Here is a 17,929-nt window from a genome sequence, read left to right on the forward strand (position 1 = left end):
CATCGCAAGCATCACGATCCTAAGTAATGAACAAACAGGGGAAAACAAAGAAGACAGACAATTATTACGTAGCTATCTGAATTACGATCGGCGCTTCAAAAAAAAAAGACGGACAGTCGTGACGACATTTACAAATGACCGATTACAAATAATGTTGTTTGTGTATATCAGAGACCGCCTGATGTTAAAACTGATGCAGCCCGGGGCATATCTATTACTTTTAACCTTTAAATTGTCAGATAGTATAGTTTTAATATAAAACATGTTTGATGTTTTAACGATAATTGCATGGCGTAATAATATATTGCGTTGAATGCGTAAAACGATTAATTATCTCAACTATTCAGCATCGAAAACAAAGCGTACGTTTCTGCGCATAAGTAAAATACTGTGCATACTTTTCATTCTAGCAAGTTATCAGTTAAGTGTACAACTGACATGATGTATATTCTTCGTTGCGTTGAAACGGGGCGTGACATTAGTTGAAATGATACTAAATCAGTGTCAATTTTAGGATGAAGATTTTAGCTCCGAATTTGTCTCGGCATCAACGATTTCAACATGTTGCTGTACAAAACAATACTAATCGTGAATTTACGAGTTAATTTTAAATGTATTTCCTGGATCGTGTAATAATTGTTATTTGTAGATAAAATATTTCTAACAAAAATATTGCACTCCCCGATAAATTGTCAACACATCATAAAGCAATCACTGTACTTGCACGAAGTATAGTAATTCAAAACAGGGGAATACATCTCAGTTCTAAACAGTAATTCTAAACAGAAGTAAGTCAGAAAGAAAAATCGTGTTCAAGTCTCTACGGGTTTCAAAATACATATGTAGAACAAATCTTACAGAAACCTTATCACCTTGTGCTCAACTTCTTTACATAATGTTCCATGTATAGAAGCGACGCAGAAATAAAAACGGACAGGAAAGAATACTCAGATGACTACTTTAAATTTTAAGCAGATTGATATTTGACATGACAAACACGCTGAGAGATTGTCGACTCAAAATCTCGACAGCGATAAACGTCGCTTACACGTTAGCAGACAGCGCACTAATCATTGTTAAGCTTATCTGCTATTTCAAATAAAAATCTAAAGTCTACTTTCGTTTTATTCATAAAGCACTCTCGCGTTTTTGCCTACAATGAAGCCAACTCAGATGTAATTTTGTAATATGGGATCCGTGAATACAAAGGACTAAATATTTTGACTATAGGCAATTCACAACATGGTACAGTTGTTTGCTTACACACTCAGTACAATAGCGGACATCGCGAACTACTGGCCACAGCGAAACGGTCTGCGCGTATGCCCGTAAGGGAGAGACGTCAATCACACACGGTGTATGCATGTGATTTTTAATTAAAATCAGAAGGCATTCAGAACAACACGTCACTACGTTACAATGAAATCGACAATATCACCAGAAGCAATATCACTTTCTTTCGAACGGCAAGCCTTACGAATATCATCGCGAGGCACTAATGACATTCAGCGACTGAGGATTGTATTATCGCAAGAAAAAAATCTACTATTCAATTAGAATATATGATAGATACATTATAACAGGTACACTATTTTTGTCCTCGTTAACATAATCTCGTAATGGTGTATCGAAACACAAACAATTATTAATATACACATATTCTAAGGTTTAACACAAATCATAACCATGGAAACCACATTCAATATGTTGGCAATCTGCATTGGAATATGCAAAGATTAAAGATCGTGCAGTCTATTCTTAGTTCATTCAGAGAAATTCTACAGCTAAGAAATTTCAAAGATCGCCACGTGAGTTATTGGATGGTTGTTGTGTTCATCATTTCGTTCTCTCAGTGTATGCTTCAAGGAATCCCACAATCATAACTTTTAATAGTACACGTGTTTCACGGCACTAGGCTGTCAAAGCAATGATCACATTCATACAGACCTCTTTCTTCAAGACAATCCACTCCGCCCCAAAAGATAGCCCCGTTTGCTAGTTCACATGTTCCCGCAGCCACAACTGATTACGATTAAAAGAATGCTAAAAGCAACGACATTTCAGACAGTAACTAAGTACAATGGTTTACCGATTGGTAGATTACAAATTTTCATTCGGAATGCGTTGCGTTGACCTTAGAATACATGATTAGAATACATTGGATTCTCAGCCAAAGATATAATCGTTCATTGGAGATAAGTAGTTGTCAATTATATCTCCCTAGTTAGTAATATCCCTGCAAACTTTCTCAATGTTATGCAATCAGATAAAATAATCCAGGCAGACACATTCACATGTGTGTGCAATAAATGTTAGTGCGTTAAATGCGTCATGAACCAACAGGCAACTGGGCGTTTATTCATAGATATAGCCGTGTGGTCCGTTTCTTTGGAGCATCCCTTTTGCTACTTCGGCAACTTCAACGTCTTACTTTAATTTGACTCTTAATTTTACACGCACTTCACAGGTATGTTATGCTGCATTTTCCGGTTTTGCATTGTGCGGTATGACCAACAACTGCGATTTAAAACTTGCTAATTTGGACGTTGTGTGAAATAAATTAGTTGATGAACCATACCCGGGTCTTTGTAGTTCTGTTGGTAACATTGACTTTAGTAAATAACAAAAGTAACCTCGAAATCGACATGGTGCACTTATTATCAATTTTTAAATTGGACATGCAGTGTATGGGCAGTGTATGTAATAGATTAATAAATGAATGATTCAGTGAGTCAAAGAATCAATCAATCAATCAATCAATCAATCAATCAATCAATCAATATATCGATTGGTCTATCGATCAATCAATCAACATATTTGTTTGTTTTATAAGGGAAATAACGTATATACGTAAACCAAAACAACTCATTGTTTTTCTCTGGTGCAGCCTAATTATATACTGACTTTCTCAATGTAATAGGCAAAGCATTGGGCAAAGCCATCAAAATTCCCCCATCAACAACTACTTCTCTAATTTCTATATCTGCTAAAACTGATCACTCAGTTTCCAGGACCACACCTGCTTTATGACTTCACTTCTTAAAAAAATAACTTCTACCTTCTCTATATTCACAATTTGAAAACAGGTGCTAGTTCACATTGCAAGATGGCAGTCATTGAAAAGAAACATATTTGCAAATTCCTCTTCGTATACTGTATGGTACGGGAGTAGTTCGTTGGATTGGCAAAGACGACAGTAAAACCTTTTAAATGTTGTACAATTCATAATTTGGTAAACAATGGTGGCAGCTTCAAAGCCTACCGTTTGTCTGCGTACACAACTCCCGATACAGTTGAATATAAGGAGTTTTTGAAAACATTAAGCAAGACATTGATCACTGCAACCGATAGAAACCGGCTCTATTGTGATATTTGTACTGTCGATTCACAGCCTTGGGATTTTCTCCCGAATAAATGTTTCCAAGTACAAATATTAGAAAAATTCAAGCGTAATAATATTGAATCTCACTTCTATATTTCATCTGAAACTGATACATTATTTCGGTTGAAGCCAGGTATGCAATTAAACGTTTCGGAGTGAGTCCCTCGCTATAAATATAAATCACCCTCTTGATAATGGCGTGTTCCTAAATCAAATCGGGCGTTTAAATACGCAGCTGTATGGTTTGCCACTTAGCAGGTAATATTGCTGATTTAGTGTCCTATCCATCATTGCGGGGAATTATGGATATTCACATTGGTTTGTCATTTATTACAGCAGAAAATCACCAGCTATGACGAAATATATCAATGAGTGTCTGTTTACATCACGGGACAGAAGGGTGTTGTGAGGGCATATCCCAAAACAACTCTCCGTTTGCTACTAAGTATTGGGCAAAATCAACTTAATTTTCACATCATTAAATCATTCTCCAATTTCAACTATTTGTTGCTCTGACCAATCAGTTGACAGGGCCACATCAGCTTTACGACTTGTCTTTCTAATATCTCCACAATCTCAACAATACACTGACACTCCTAGACCAGCTGCTTTTTAGTTTGCACTGGGGAATTAAGAATAATGGCAATCTTCTGCTGCAACGCAGTCGATGATTGGTTATTCGAGCTGTCAATTATTTTGCCGGTGTATAAATGTATAATAAATACCCAATAACTGTAAGACGACAGTGTTTTTATCACAAACCAAAATTATTCATTGAAGTTAACGAGTACGTATACCCATTACGTACTGCCTAGATATTTGTCAAAAGTCTGGTACCAGTATGCTGTGTGTGATCAGCCTTGTACATTGTTTTCATCACAAGTTCACTTAAACTTGTCACGTGATTGTCAGTTATCATTGTTCATTCATGCTTGACATTTCATCGGCTGAATCTATAATATCTCAAAATTAGAATAATTTAATCGGGTACCGATTTAGATAATCTCAAGTAATTCTCGAATTTAAGTTTAGTTGAATAGTGATTTTTTTTTAAATCCATGGCATTAGCGACAATGTGTAACTATGAGTGACATTAACATCGTTTATACTGTCAAGCTACGAAGAGTTATCACACAAAAGACAATCGTGTCACCGCATTGATGTACAACGTACGTTTAAATGCGCCACACTCGTCTAAAACTATTCGGTTTCTTACACGGCAGAAAAAGAAATGTTTTTGGTATTCGATAAATCATGACTCAATGCTGTTTTTTTTTTACTATATGCAAATCAGGAAAATGTAATCAAGCACAATTTAAATATAATCTACGTTGCCTGTTTACTTTGTAGTATAATTTGCACTACCCGGGACGACAACGATGACGGCAAATTCGTAAATTTCAATAGTAAGTTCTATGCCCAGGGGTGATTTACTATCAAACACCTGATTAAAGACATGACACAAAATGCCATAGATCTAAATAGATGTGAATAAAATACAACCTATACAATTTTTGCCCCGGGTCGACACCAACACTGGGTAATCTTAGCTAAGTATGAAAAAGAAAAAAAATATGTTAACGCAAGTCGCATAGTAATGCCATATGGAGGTTAGTTATCTCACAACATTGCTCATTATATCTACTTTGGTATTAAAGTTCAGATGAAAAAAGAAACTGCATTTTGTCAAATAATCTGCATATGTACTTCAGGCCCTTGCATAGCAAAGTGGCTGGTAAATATAGGAGAAAGTGAGATAATGTTGGAAGAGTGTGAAAAATTGATAAAAATGAAAATCGTCTATTTTGTCATGTAGTCTGGCAGAAAGCTGGATTGGTTACGTTCACGGCTAAGTATGACGCGGAAAAAACGGATTATGTAGCCTCCTTAAAATCTCAAGTTCAGCTGGATTTTTCAATGGCCTATAATCTCCAAATTTAGGATTGTTGATGGAAAGCTCTTCATCAATATACCTGAACTTGACACAATAATCCCTCCTCACATTAACCAAGGTCAGAACACGTCAGTGACACGTACACCTGTACCCATATACCATTTCAAATGAAATGGACCACGTCAATTATTGTTAGGTTCAAGGACGTATCATCGTCAAGTTCGACAACTTGACAATGTTTCTGTAGAGTACTCATTAATACCCATGAGTTGAATTAAATCAAACCCATTATAAGGAAATGTCAGTCAAGTTAGTCGAATCAAGGGGTCTTAGTCTGAAATAAAACTAATTATTAGATTTAGTTTTTCAGGAATGCACCTCTTACGCCTCAATCGGAATTCATATGGATGTGGAAATAAATGATAATAAATGAAATATTGTAAACAATTGTCATAGCTTGATAAATTGTTCGTATGTGCATATCTCAAGTTTTGTACATTTCTATGCTTGCATCAGTTTTTATATTTTTTTTATTTTACATCTGGTACTTATAATAATATGCGTATTTGAGTGATCGAATTTCTTTTATTTTGTTGAATTGCAGCGCGCGAGTATCGTCGTCAAATGGCACACATGACAACAAACACGATTGGGTCATACATTGTGCAACATCAGAAAAAAACCACTTTATGACTGCATCGCATCGCTTGATTTGAAATCCTAGCTTGGCAATTATGAATCGCATAAAGCGGGGTGGCTTTTATAGGTCACGTAATGTGTTTATCTAAATATCGTTAACCCCACTCACGTTTATTTTTTTTATTAAAATTTGTCAATGTATGTACTCATCAGTTGTTCTTACCAGTGAACTGTATTCACTGGTTCACTTGAAATGTACACGTACACTAGAATAACTAAGTAGACGTGTTGTCACTTCTGCGCTCCTCGCATACTGCATGTGTTAGAATAATTGCGACGAGCCCACCTAACCCCACACCTATATAGCACATATAATGAACACACAATCTCGATATAAAACGCACATCTGTAAGTACAAAAGTACATATAATACCCATGATGACGTCAACAATTTTAAAGGTAACAAAACAAGTGTCTACGCTGATTCGTCTTTGAAATATTCGATAATTGGTTCATTTTATGCCGTTTATTGACTATTCTCGGACGCACGGATTCACTGTAATATAACAGACCACTTATCGTCATCACAACATCTGAAGCGCCACAGTCAATTAGTTGCTAAGCGACTGGATGTATACAGTGACTAGATATTGCTTTCTCTTTTTGTTCCAATATTTTTCTAATTTCCAACTATCTCACACGCACATGCATATTGCATTTATTGCATTTGTTTTCCCAGCGGTGACTATTCTTTGATGGCTTATTCGGTGGATAAACTTTAAAATTACCAGATTACATATATAAAATAAGTTATTATAAAATTACGGTGTTTTGAGTTTAATTAGTTACTTGTTATTCATTGTTGTTGCAGAAGGAGGTAATCGTATCTGCAAAAAATATAACAGGTTATTTCTCCTACGTATGTGAGATACTATTATGGCTGTGAATCATTTCAAATTAAGGCTGCGTTTGACCACCGAATTAACAGGCGTACGTGTGGACCTTTCCATGATTTTTTATAACGAGTTTTGCCACAAAAAAGGTAATTCTAACAAAAAAAGCAACATCCACCAAATGTTTACATTTCATTTAAAAGATTAATATTCATTACTGAAATTAAAATTCTATAATCCTGATGATAACACAACATACAAACTGCTGTTTGTTTATATCATTTGAGCATTTCATAAATATTCAGATGGAAGCCTACTTATAAATGAATTATACCCAGAAATGTCCATTTCACAAAACATTTTAATCTCGGCCAATATGTTGACTAAGAAACGTTTGAGGTCTCAAGTTCATTTCTGGGGAAATTGATAATTATACTTCTAGTGAATATCGGCCATTTTGTTGAAACCAGCAGGACGCTATTGTTAGTTCATATATTGAGATAATATGCCATATCTTAATCTGTTAGTCTGTGATATAGGTTAAAACAAGTAAATATTTTGACCAAGGAGCCATTTAAATTGATTTATAGCTCCAAAAAGTGTACATAATAAAATGAAATGTAATTTATGACCAATTTTCTACAAAATATAAAAGCAGGTTTCTACTTTCAATGATTTATGGAAATAGTTTGTCCACTTGAGCCTTTTATGATATTAATAAAGTTACGGTGATTCGGATCATGCATATTCATGATCTGATTCTTTTCCCAGCCAAACTTGAGCTCGGCAATAGATAACGTCTATCCTCGGTGATATTTCATATTGGGGTGTGATTTGTTTAGCGGTTTTCAAGCAGATACATCAGGTTTATTGTGTGGGTCACCTTATTTGCGCCTCATGTTAAACCTTGAACCTTTGGTATTATTCAATGAATCATTTTGTTATCAATTTATCATGACAGTAACATGGTGGGACTGTTGTTTTTTTTGTTTTTTTGTTTTTTAGGAAACCTATATTTCGAGATTAAATTATGTGTTTCTCATTATCCTATGTTAAAAACTGCTGACTGTATAGATATGTCATTCTACAAGAAATCTAACCTATAAACGTTGCGGTATTTCATTCGCGATATGACACTCCACTAACGCATATGCACGATGATAGTACGGCAGTTGTTTGCAATGTTTGATTGATATACTTCAGCACAGACGGTGACATTCATCAACTGACCAATGCACGAAGTTTATTTCTTTTCCCATGATTCAACGCAGACTACGTATGACTGTCCTATATAGTGTATGACATTTGCATACAATGTGGATAGGTGCTACACGTCACTAGCATGGCGCCTAGGCGTTAGTGAAGTGTTGCATACATTCTAGTTCAAGGAGGTTCGAGTCAATTACAAGATTTGTGTCCTGTTTGTTATGTTTTTAATATTATGAGTCCATACCATTAGGATAAAATAAATACAAAAATAGCTTTGTTTGGTTGTTTTTTTTACCATATCTCCGGATTTTGTTCGTTGATATACGATGAAAATGTCCTATAATATTATTGATATGAATCTTAATTTTGAAAAATATTTAAAAGAATTTGACAAATAATTTAGTGAGTTTCGAAGGTGAAAATAGTTTGCCATTATATACAATGGGAGATTTTCAAAAGACAAAATTTTAGTTTGGCTCAACCTGATTTAATTGGGATTAGGATGAATTTTATTTATTAAAATCCATTTTATTCACAAGTATCGATTTACTGAATATCATTCACTACAAATCTCCCAGCACTTTATATTCTAAAACACGCACCTTTCATTTGCCAATATCTAATTTATTGAAAGTATTTGAGTAGCGCCTGGGCGTAGTTCGCCATCCACAACTGCACACCATATTAAGGGATAACACGTGAGTTAATGAGATCACGTGGGTCAATGAATATAATCACCTTAATCAAAAAAGGTTACTCAGCCTCAACGTTTCAATATCACCTCAGATTTCACTCGCATCAACACAACAAACACGTGAATACATACATTTATGAGATGTAATTGACATCGTTCGGTCAATGCCAGTGATTGCATTCAATTATGCTCATTAGCCATTTAAATATATGCAAGCCTCGTACATAAATTGATAAATTATCATATAGAATGTGCTTATGAATAATTTGAAGATTGTCTGTTGACTACGTGACATACGTGAAATTGATACTCTATCCTATCGTTTTATCTGCTGTAAAACATTGCGGTATTTTATTCACACAACACGATATCATTTGATCCTCTCTTATTTGTGAACCTAGATGTTATTTATTAATCACATAAAACACATAGAAAATCGCGGGATAACAGACTTCTCTTTATTATAATTAATTTAGTGACGCGCTTTTGATCATTTTCGATATTGACAACTAAAATAATGTTCTTGCGATAAGTCAATCTGTTTCGGATGAAAAAATAAAAATAAAAAATCAACGAGTCAGGGAGATGAAGATTTGTTTACTTTAGAGCGTTTACTTTACTCAGAAAATTCCATTCATCAATGTAGTAGATATTATAGATATGTGAGCAATCGTAGTTAGATTTTTTTTAGCACTTTGTCATAATTATACGAATTTTAAAAGTGACCGCGTGGGCTAATGCAATCCCGTAGATCAGTTGCATTGTGCATACACGCCACTTATGAACTGATTCGTCGGTAGTGTTATAGCATCTTGTGAACCCAACCCATTAATTTGACAGCTTACGTTCACGTTTATATAAATTGCAAATTGAAATCTGTCAGAAAATAAAATTGAAAAGAAAATTCTTCTATTATGTTTTATGTGATCATGATGTATTGCGAATGTGACGACAAGTTGCCGAATGGAAATTCTGTTTAACAATGATTACATTTCGTATTTGCCCAGTTTATATTACTATGACAACAAGAATGCTGTATTCCGTGCTGACATAAAGAGATGGTCGTTTTCAGTATTGTAATATACGTGTGAAATATATTAATAGCTCACAAAAAAACGCGACAATAATTCACTTCAACAATACATGCGCATGTAATTCGCCATTTTGTTTTCATGCTCGGCCTATTTCTAATGCTATATTAATGAACAGATCGCTCACACTCAATCTTCCTCAAGTATATAAACGACAAAAACAAAGTATAACATAATTATGACGCATGCGCATTTGAAAAAAAAGACAAATTAATTTATTAAAAACTATAACTAGTCTTTTTATATTGACTAGTGTTACGCTCCATTAAACCGCATACTTTGCAGACGATTTTACACTAATGAATACAATAATTTGAAAGATAATTCCGTTCGAACTCATCTCAGCAGTTACTGTAATTGCGATAATAGGTTTGTGAACAAATGTACGGTCTCGTATATCTTCCACCTCTACCTGTCAATTGCATTCATCCTTTTTTGGTATCAAAGGAAAATAAAATATATAAATCGTTCAGCTAATTGAACAGAAGTACTAATTACATTATACAATATTAATGACATAAAAAATGCGTAAGGTTATAGAGATAACTGATGTGCAGATAATATTTTCGATAATAGACAAATAACGGGTTAATTGGGAGCGCGCCAAGAACCCCACAAAATGCAAAATCTTACTGGCAACAGTCGTGTGCACAATCAGCAAGATCAGATTCTTTTCCAACTGACTGCACCTTTTAATTTCATAGACATGGACTGTCTCAAACACTTTCATTTTCTGCCATGCTTTTATCAAGGCACTTTTAACTGTACACGACATATTTAACGTATCTTCCCATGCACTTACAAACCACTATTGACATCCTTTGCTGCTGTTTCGTATTGCATATTCGACTACAGTTAGTATGCATTGACATTCTACGCATCACCAATATACTGCGTTGCGTTTTGTTGCAGTTTCAAAGACGTGGTTCAAACGGGAAATGCAGTGAAAATACATAAATATGCAAGGTCATTGGCATTCATATACTGATCATTATACAACCGCTTACATACAATTCATAGATAATTTTTAAAGGATATTCCGACCTCTTGTAGTGTAAATTGGTTAATTTAATTATTAAATTATTCGACTTCCAGTTCGCAACTTAACAGGATTTATACCATTATAGACGGTTATTACATGGTGTTTCTAATTTGTCATAAGTTGTGAAGTTGGTGATCGATATTTATGACCGAGAAACAAGCCACACGGGTTAATCGTTGACATACATTAGTTACTTGTCAATGAAGTAATCGATTGAAGTGAATAATTAAAATAACAATACAACCATACATATATTCAATAATCGCTCGTGGAAATCAATTATTTTATGCAATTTAAATCTAAATATTGACAATACAGTCATTGCAGAAGGTCCTTTGGAATAACAGAAAATATGTCATCAGTGTAGTATCAAATTTTTGCTATGCAATTACGCAATAATTGCAGGTTTTACACATGTACATGAACTCTGGCGAACAATTTCAAAAATATTAATTATAATTGTAATTAAAAGTTATAATACTATCAAATAAGCATATAACAGATTTAAAAGCAACCGGACGCAGTTACTAACTGCTGTTACAATTGGATCTATTGCTTGGTAAATAAGTCCATCATTAAAGCATTTTGTTTCACCCCCACCCTTCATGGTCGTTATATTAGATTTTTTGCATGCAAAACAAGTGATAAAATAATACATAATTCCCCATCCCTACCGCCCGAGACGAGGCTTGAGTGGTTTGTTATAATGTTGTATGTATACGTCAATGCAATGGAATACACAGTTTGATATAATAGGTGTGAACATCATCAGCAGCATATTTTGATGTCCTTCACCAAATCATAGAATTTCTCGCACACACTTCACTTCAAATATTTAATAGTTGCCAATTTAGCATTTCGTCTTTTCATGTGACTTAACTCCCCTAGTATATTACCGAACTGAATGTTAAAATGCTACTGATGAATGAATGTGCATATTTAGAAAAGTTTTTGTTCAATATGCTGATGTATATACTAAATACTACAATAAATACAAGAATGTTACTGATCACGTGCATTTACATTGCGATAATGCGCATTGCTTATAGAATGCTGGCATGTACTATTATTTCATATGAATTTTCATAAATCAATTGAAATAAATTACCAGTTTATAAGCGAAAAATAGTGCGTAATGTACGATGAACTATAGCCCAGTAAGTATCTCATTAGGCAATATTGAGACAAATATTTATAAAATGACCGAAATATCTACAATCTTTGCAATGTTGTTGTATAAGGCAGTAAACTGAGTAATGTAACTCTTTGATGTGAACAGGATTAAAGTTCAGCGACACAGTAATGCATTTCGACAAATTGTCGGATTACTATACTGATATGGCCTTCTATTCAATTTCATTGCTTTGGGCCATAATACACATATATTAAAGATTGTACGATATGAACAGGTCACACGAAACCATGGTAACCCCGATCATAAAATGAGCAGATCATTTCGATTGTTTTTCACTATAGTATGAAAAATAATATTCACGATTTAGATGTCGATTATTTATGGTTGTCAATTGCATGATAAAATCCCCGACTCCTCATCTCAACCTAGTTACGTTTTGTATGTATGCGCACGCGTAGAGGATAATACGGATATTACTTCTCATTTATCTCTGTGCAATGTGTCATGAAATCTTAATATGATATTTTTTCTAAACTTTACTATGAAGATGCAGATCAATTTCAATAAAACATTGACTCCAACTATATTAGCGCCGCTAAGTTATATTCACCGGCTCCTGCAGCAACCTAAATCTTCTTTTTTTCAAAAAACAAAGCAAAAATAATATGAATTCATGGGAAGGCATACTTCTTATTAAATATGGCTGACTACCATGACCAGTTGAACCCTTGAAGACACATACATCGATGATCAGTTCTGAGAAATATACATGTGTGAAGAATTGTCTACCATGAGAGAAAGCGCTACCAATTGAAAAACCGAATATTACAAGAAAAAAAAAACAAAAAACATCCACAACTCTATCGCTTTAATGAACCCAATATTAATATATAATATGTGAATGTTTCACTAAACAGCTGGATCGGTGCGATCATATTGTAAAAAAAGCATCCTTGAATTATTTTTTTTTAATGTATCTTTTGTAAAAACTACCGAAGGTCATGTTTGAGTGTCATCTTCAAGAAATCGACGGGATGCATAATAGTCCAGTGGATTTAGGGTATGACCCGGAATAAAATAATACATTAGCGAATTTTGTTTCAAACGTTGGCTAAGGTCACTGAGAATGACCAAAAAAAAACCCAAGACCTAAACCGTTGGGCAATTTTTTTTAGAGCATGTTGAAGATTTATTGGTTTTTAGCACTGATTTTACCTACTGCAGATGCAATAACCTCTAATTACCATTGAAATGTATTACTGTGTAGCTACAATATTTTAAAAACAATGAATGAAATATAAATCTGCATCTGTAACAGATCACTTCAACATGCATGATGACGTCATATACATGATGACGTCATTGCTGACGTCAGAAGTCCGTCGACCGTGTGAAGCCGATGTCTTTTAAAGGCTAGTAATCTAATTTGATTTTTAGGTCAACCCGGACAAAATTGCAACAGAAAGTTTCTTTGCAGATTTAGCAACAATGGACATCTTCAAAAAACATATCAATAGTCTACCAAAATCGGACAAAGGTATTTCAGGTATTGATATTGCCCATAAAATGGAAATATTAAGCCATTTTATTGATGCAGTAAGACGTACATATACAAATGTATATGGGATAATAATGGTCAATATATCCACATATTTATCACACTTTACCACATATTTAGTCAGCCAAACATTTTTTTGCGCATGGTGAAGCAAATAGCGCCCTCTATATGCATGTACAGCGCCGCCAAGTGGTGATATTTTCAGAAATATACAGGGTCTGGTGTTAGTCTTGTTTCATTGGCATTTTGTCAGTATAAATTCTACACAATATGGAAAACTCTGCGATTATTGTTCATATATCATAAAAAACAAAACTTCAGGAATATTTGGGGCATATTTAGATCCATCATTCGCCAAATCAACATGATACTTTGCTGCAGTTGGTCTCCATAACTCGCACCTCCCACAAATTATACATCTGCATAAAAACATACAAATGAATCATGTTTATCAAAGTATATTTGATTGTATCAAGATCCAGATTGGATGAAATTCCACAGCTTACACCTCTATATTCATCACACATGGGAGAGCATGTTAGTCCATGTTTTCTACATGTGCAACGTGTCGTACGACAGTCTGCTTTACATTTACATCTGATAACTTTTAGTAATTTGTCAGCTGCAGGAGGCTCGTCAGTTTCGATAGCAAACAATTTTCTCTTCTTCACTTTCCAGCCCCATTCTTCTGAATTAACATGAGTTTGCCCTTTCCACATCAGAACCTGGTCGTATACCCGTTGACTATGGTAACCTACAGCTGCAGATGTTGGTGGAATATTATCAGGCCCTACACATGTAACGCTTGTAGCAACTTTCTGATAGAATTTTCCCATTATGAGTGAATCAAATGTTTCATCGGACTTGCCATCATATGAAGGGACCAAAGCTTTTTCTCCTGACTCCATAATCACAATGTCGTCTTTTGAAGCATCATCTTGGTCAAACACTGAAGCATGACATTGAAACTACTTGTTGGTTTGGAATTTTTCCAAGGACAAGCCCTTTCCTAAGCCATATATCCTGGATGTGGTGTCACAGCCCAAGACAGCATGTATAAATAATATGTTTTTGCAAACAAGTGGTCCTAGTTTGTTTTTGTTATGTTTTATGTCCCACACTTTGACTTCGTTTTTTGTATTAAGTTGACATGGTATTCAACAACACTATCAAGTCCGTGTCCTCACCTACAACTACCATTGGTACATTGACAGCAGAGTCTACAGCTGTCATCACTATAGGGACATCTGCATCTTCTTCAGCATTTCGAACCTTGATTCCCTTCACTTCCAGTTAAGTTCCCAGGATATTAATGAACCGCTGCTTATTTGCTGCATTTGCAAGAAACTGTTGTTTCTTCATTATTCATAACCATGTCAGAATCAAAGTAAACTCCAGTAGACATTTTTGCAGCAAAGTATTGAAGCATGTCTGAAAAAGCTTTTAGATGGAGAGACCAGTTACCAGTTCTTTCAGCTTTAATGAACTGCTGGAGTATTTCAATTATCTCTATGTACTGTAGCCATAACTTGGATGTTCTAAGGAAAGCGTGTGTTTCCTTGAATTGGTTGAGTCAGTACTTCCTCCGAACAAACCGATTCTATCTCTGTCTTGTGTGCACACAGCCTCTCTAGGATGGTCCCTGCTTCTTTCAACTCATTTGTTGTATCTTCTGTTTGTGACTGATTTGCATTACTGGAATTGCCATGTTCGGGTATATCTGTTAATTCACTAGTACTGGCATCTTGTTGGTAATGGAAGGTCATACATCATTGACAAAAGCAATGCATATAATGCTGCTTCCACTAGAATGTGACCCATAATAGCCCTTGAAATGGCCTTGCCACTCAACATATGTTCAACACATTCTCGGCATAAATTGTCTCCAATAGTTTCTTAAGTCCAGATCCACTCATCAAATGTCCAATGCAACCCAGAAAATTCATCTGCACATGCAGACCACCCAGTCTGAGAACAATATTCCTCACACTGCTACTTGTGGTCTCATTATGTTGGATTTCCAGTGCTTTCCACCACAAATGCTGGTCGAAGGTGAGCACTGGTGATACATCATACTTCTTGGCGTTTTCACTGATGAAGCACATAGTTGAGAAGATACATGATTCATTAGTTGATTTCATATCGATTGGCATGAACATTATAGATGAGATCCCAGGATGAGGACCTTGATGTACCATTTGCATAAAACCATGATTCCAAGATGGTCTAGATGGATATAACAACCAAGAGATTTTCCACAGAAGATCCAAATTCAATGTATCATCACCTGCTATCAAACTGGGTAACTGGGCATGCTTTAATTTGGCCATGCCCTTTGATAAGTGCTCATAATATTTTATATTGACTTTTGCAATAGAAACTATATCCCCGGATGTGACATGAACTTTAGATAAGGTGTTGTTCCACAATATCCCTGGTATTATGGTCGTTATTATGCCCATACCATGAAACGTGTTCAGCCCGTCAATGGTCTGGACATTATGGTCAACATTATCAGCTACATGTTGTATAAATTGTCTGGGTGTGAAACCAGGAATGTCAGTTCCTTGGTGCAAGGTGGCACTACTTTCAAACTTTTGTACCTCTGCATATGATGAACAAAACCCATGATTATGGAGAGAATCAATGAGAAATCGTGAGCAAAACTGGCGATGCATTTGAACAGCAAGTCCTATTTGTAGTAGAGTCACTATAACTCGTGGGCGAACTGACTGCATGATGGCCTGCCCTATGGATGCCACCTTAACATCAGTGTTTTTTTTCCAACAAACATATCTTGAAGTAAAACTTTCAGGGTGGATGGAAGGTACTCAATTTCTTTCTCAGTGCGTTGCATGTCTTCAGTGTTTGGGTATAAATGACTAGGTGTGCTGGACGATTTTATATCATTTTAATAAGTTGTGCAGCCGTTTTAATCAGCCGATTTTTTTCGGATTCAGGGTCTTCATTCTTTGCACGATAGTGGAAATCATGTAAAATTGCTGATGCTGAGAAGTCTGGCTTGTACCTCTCATCTTCGTGGATCTTGAGTTTTGTTGTTGCAATGTTGTACGAATCTAAATTTATCACAAACATAAACAAGACGCGTTTAGTACGCACAAAAACCTTCAAATCTTGGAAAAAGTTGTCAGTGTTTGCATTCAGAAAGTCTGAAAGTGTTCAAGTAAAGAAATTGCGATCTTGTGCTACTTAATGTTCTTCTGGTTGCCATATAAGAAAGGCAATCACTTGATGATAATCAAAAGTCACATTGACTTTACGAATTGAGCAATTTATTATGATTGACAGTCATGCAAGGACTTGCAAATGACTTGTTTTAACTATATTAAAATATGATTACCGTAAACAGAGCAATTAATAAAGAAAGGAAAAAAAGAAGTAATCATAGCTAAGTGTTTATATAAGTCTTACCATAACAATCTTCCTTGTGTAACAAGATTCAGCTATATTTTGGGAATAACAGGGTGTTAACAAAACCCTGGAAATTACAAATGAGTCATTAAAAGTTCAAACAGTGCTTAGTTTCCTAGATGCTGGAACGATATTTTGTTATACCGATAGGTATCTGGTAAAACAAAAGATTGGTTGACTACTTGACAGGATAGACTGGCGGATAGTTTCTATCCAAATAAAGTTTATCTAAATAAAAAATGTATAGAAAACAAATATCTATATGAAATAATGTGTAGGCTGTAAGTAATATTAATTACAAAATATAAATGTAAGGAAAATCTAAAATGTACACTAAAAAACACTAACCCTTACATCTACCCGTGTAAAAAAATTGCCCATGTTATCAGTTCTTGGTTTTTTTTTTGGTAAATCTACAAACAATTCCCTATCTTTTGATACCAAATTGTTAATGTACTATTTACTTCCCGGTCGGCCTGTTTCAGGGCTAAATCCACTGGACTATAAGTGGATGCACTTCCTGTTCAAATGAAACGGGGATCGCCGATTAAACACAATTTACATTGTACTTGATATGATTATAATTGTTATAGCTCATCTACAGATTGTGCAAGTCGCCATTATACTTCTGTCTTTAGTTGACTTCGAATAGCGTAATAATATTAATTGGGAAATAGAAATGATAGTCATTATTACATATGTACTGCAGTTTATTTTGATTCGTCCTTAAAATCAAAATCGGTATTTTCACACCCCATATGCAAATAAGGTCTGAGAGCAAACAAAGTAGTCCTTTTAGGAATAGCTTTTTTCGAAACATAGCAAAAATAAACAATATTATTAAAATTTTAGAAGTACGATATTTTTTCCCTTGGGGTACATGAATATACTTGCTGAGGGAAATGAAAGTTGAATAACACTAATAACCTAACATTTTGGGCATGTTAGGTGTACATCACA

General features: G+C 34.9%; 1 protein-coding gene across 1 annotated transcript in view; it reads right to left on the bottom strand.

Annotated features, from left to right (window-relative positions):
* The window catches only part of LOC100370378 (adenylate cyclase type 8-like), a 139,434-nt gene extending 124,664 nt beyond the window's left edge, over positions 1-14,770 (bottom strand). Inside the window, exons 1-2 of the mRNA XM_085507528.1 lie at positions 14,725-14,770; positions 14,133-14,486 (exon numbers count right to left, since the gene is read on the bottom strand). Coding sequence (XP_085363654.1) covers positions 14,133-14,486; positions 14,725-14,770 — 400 coding nt within the window. The remainder of the gene's footprint in view (positions 1-14,132; positions 14,487-14,724) is intronic.
* Between the last annotated feature and the right edge of the window lie 3,159 nt (positions 14,771-17,929).

The sequence above is a fragment of the Saccoglossus kowalevskii genome, chromosome 14 (genome assembly GCF_978046115.1).
Source record: "Saccoglossus kowalevskii chromosome 14, keSacKowa6.1, whole genome shotgun sequence".
Taxonomy (NCBI): domain Eukaryota; kingdom Metazoa; phylum Hemichordata; class Enteropneusta; family Harrimaniidae; genus Saccoglossus; species Saccoglossus kowalevskii.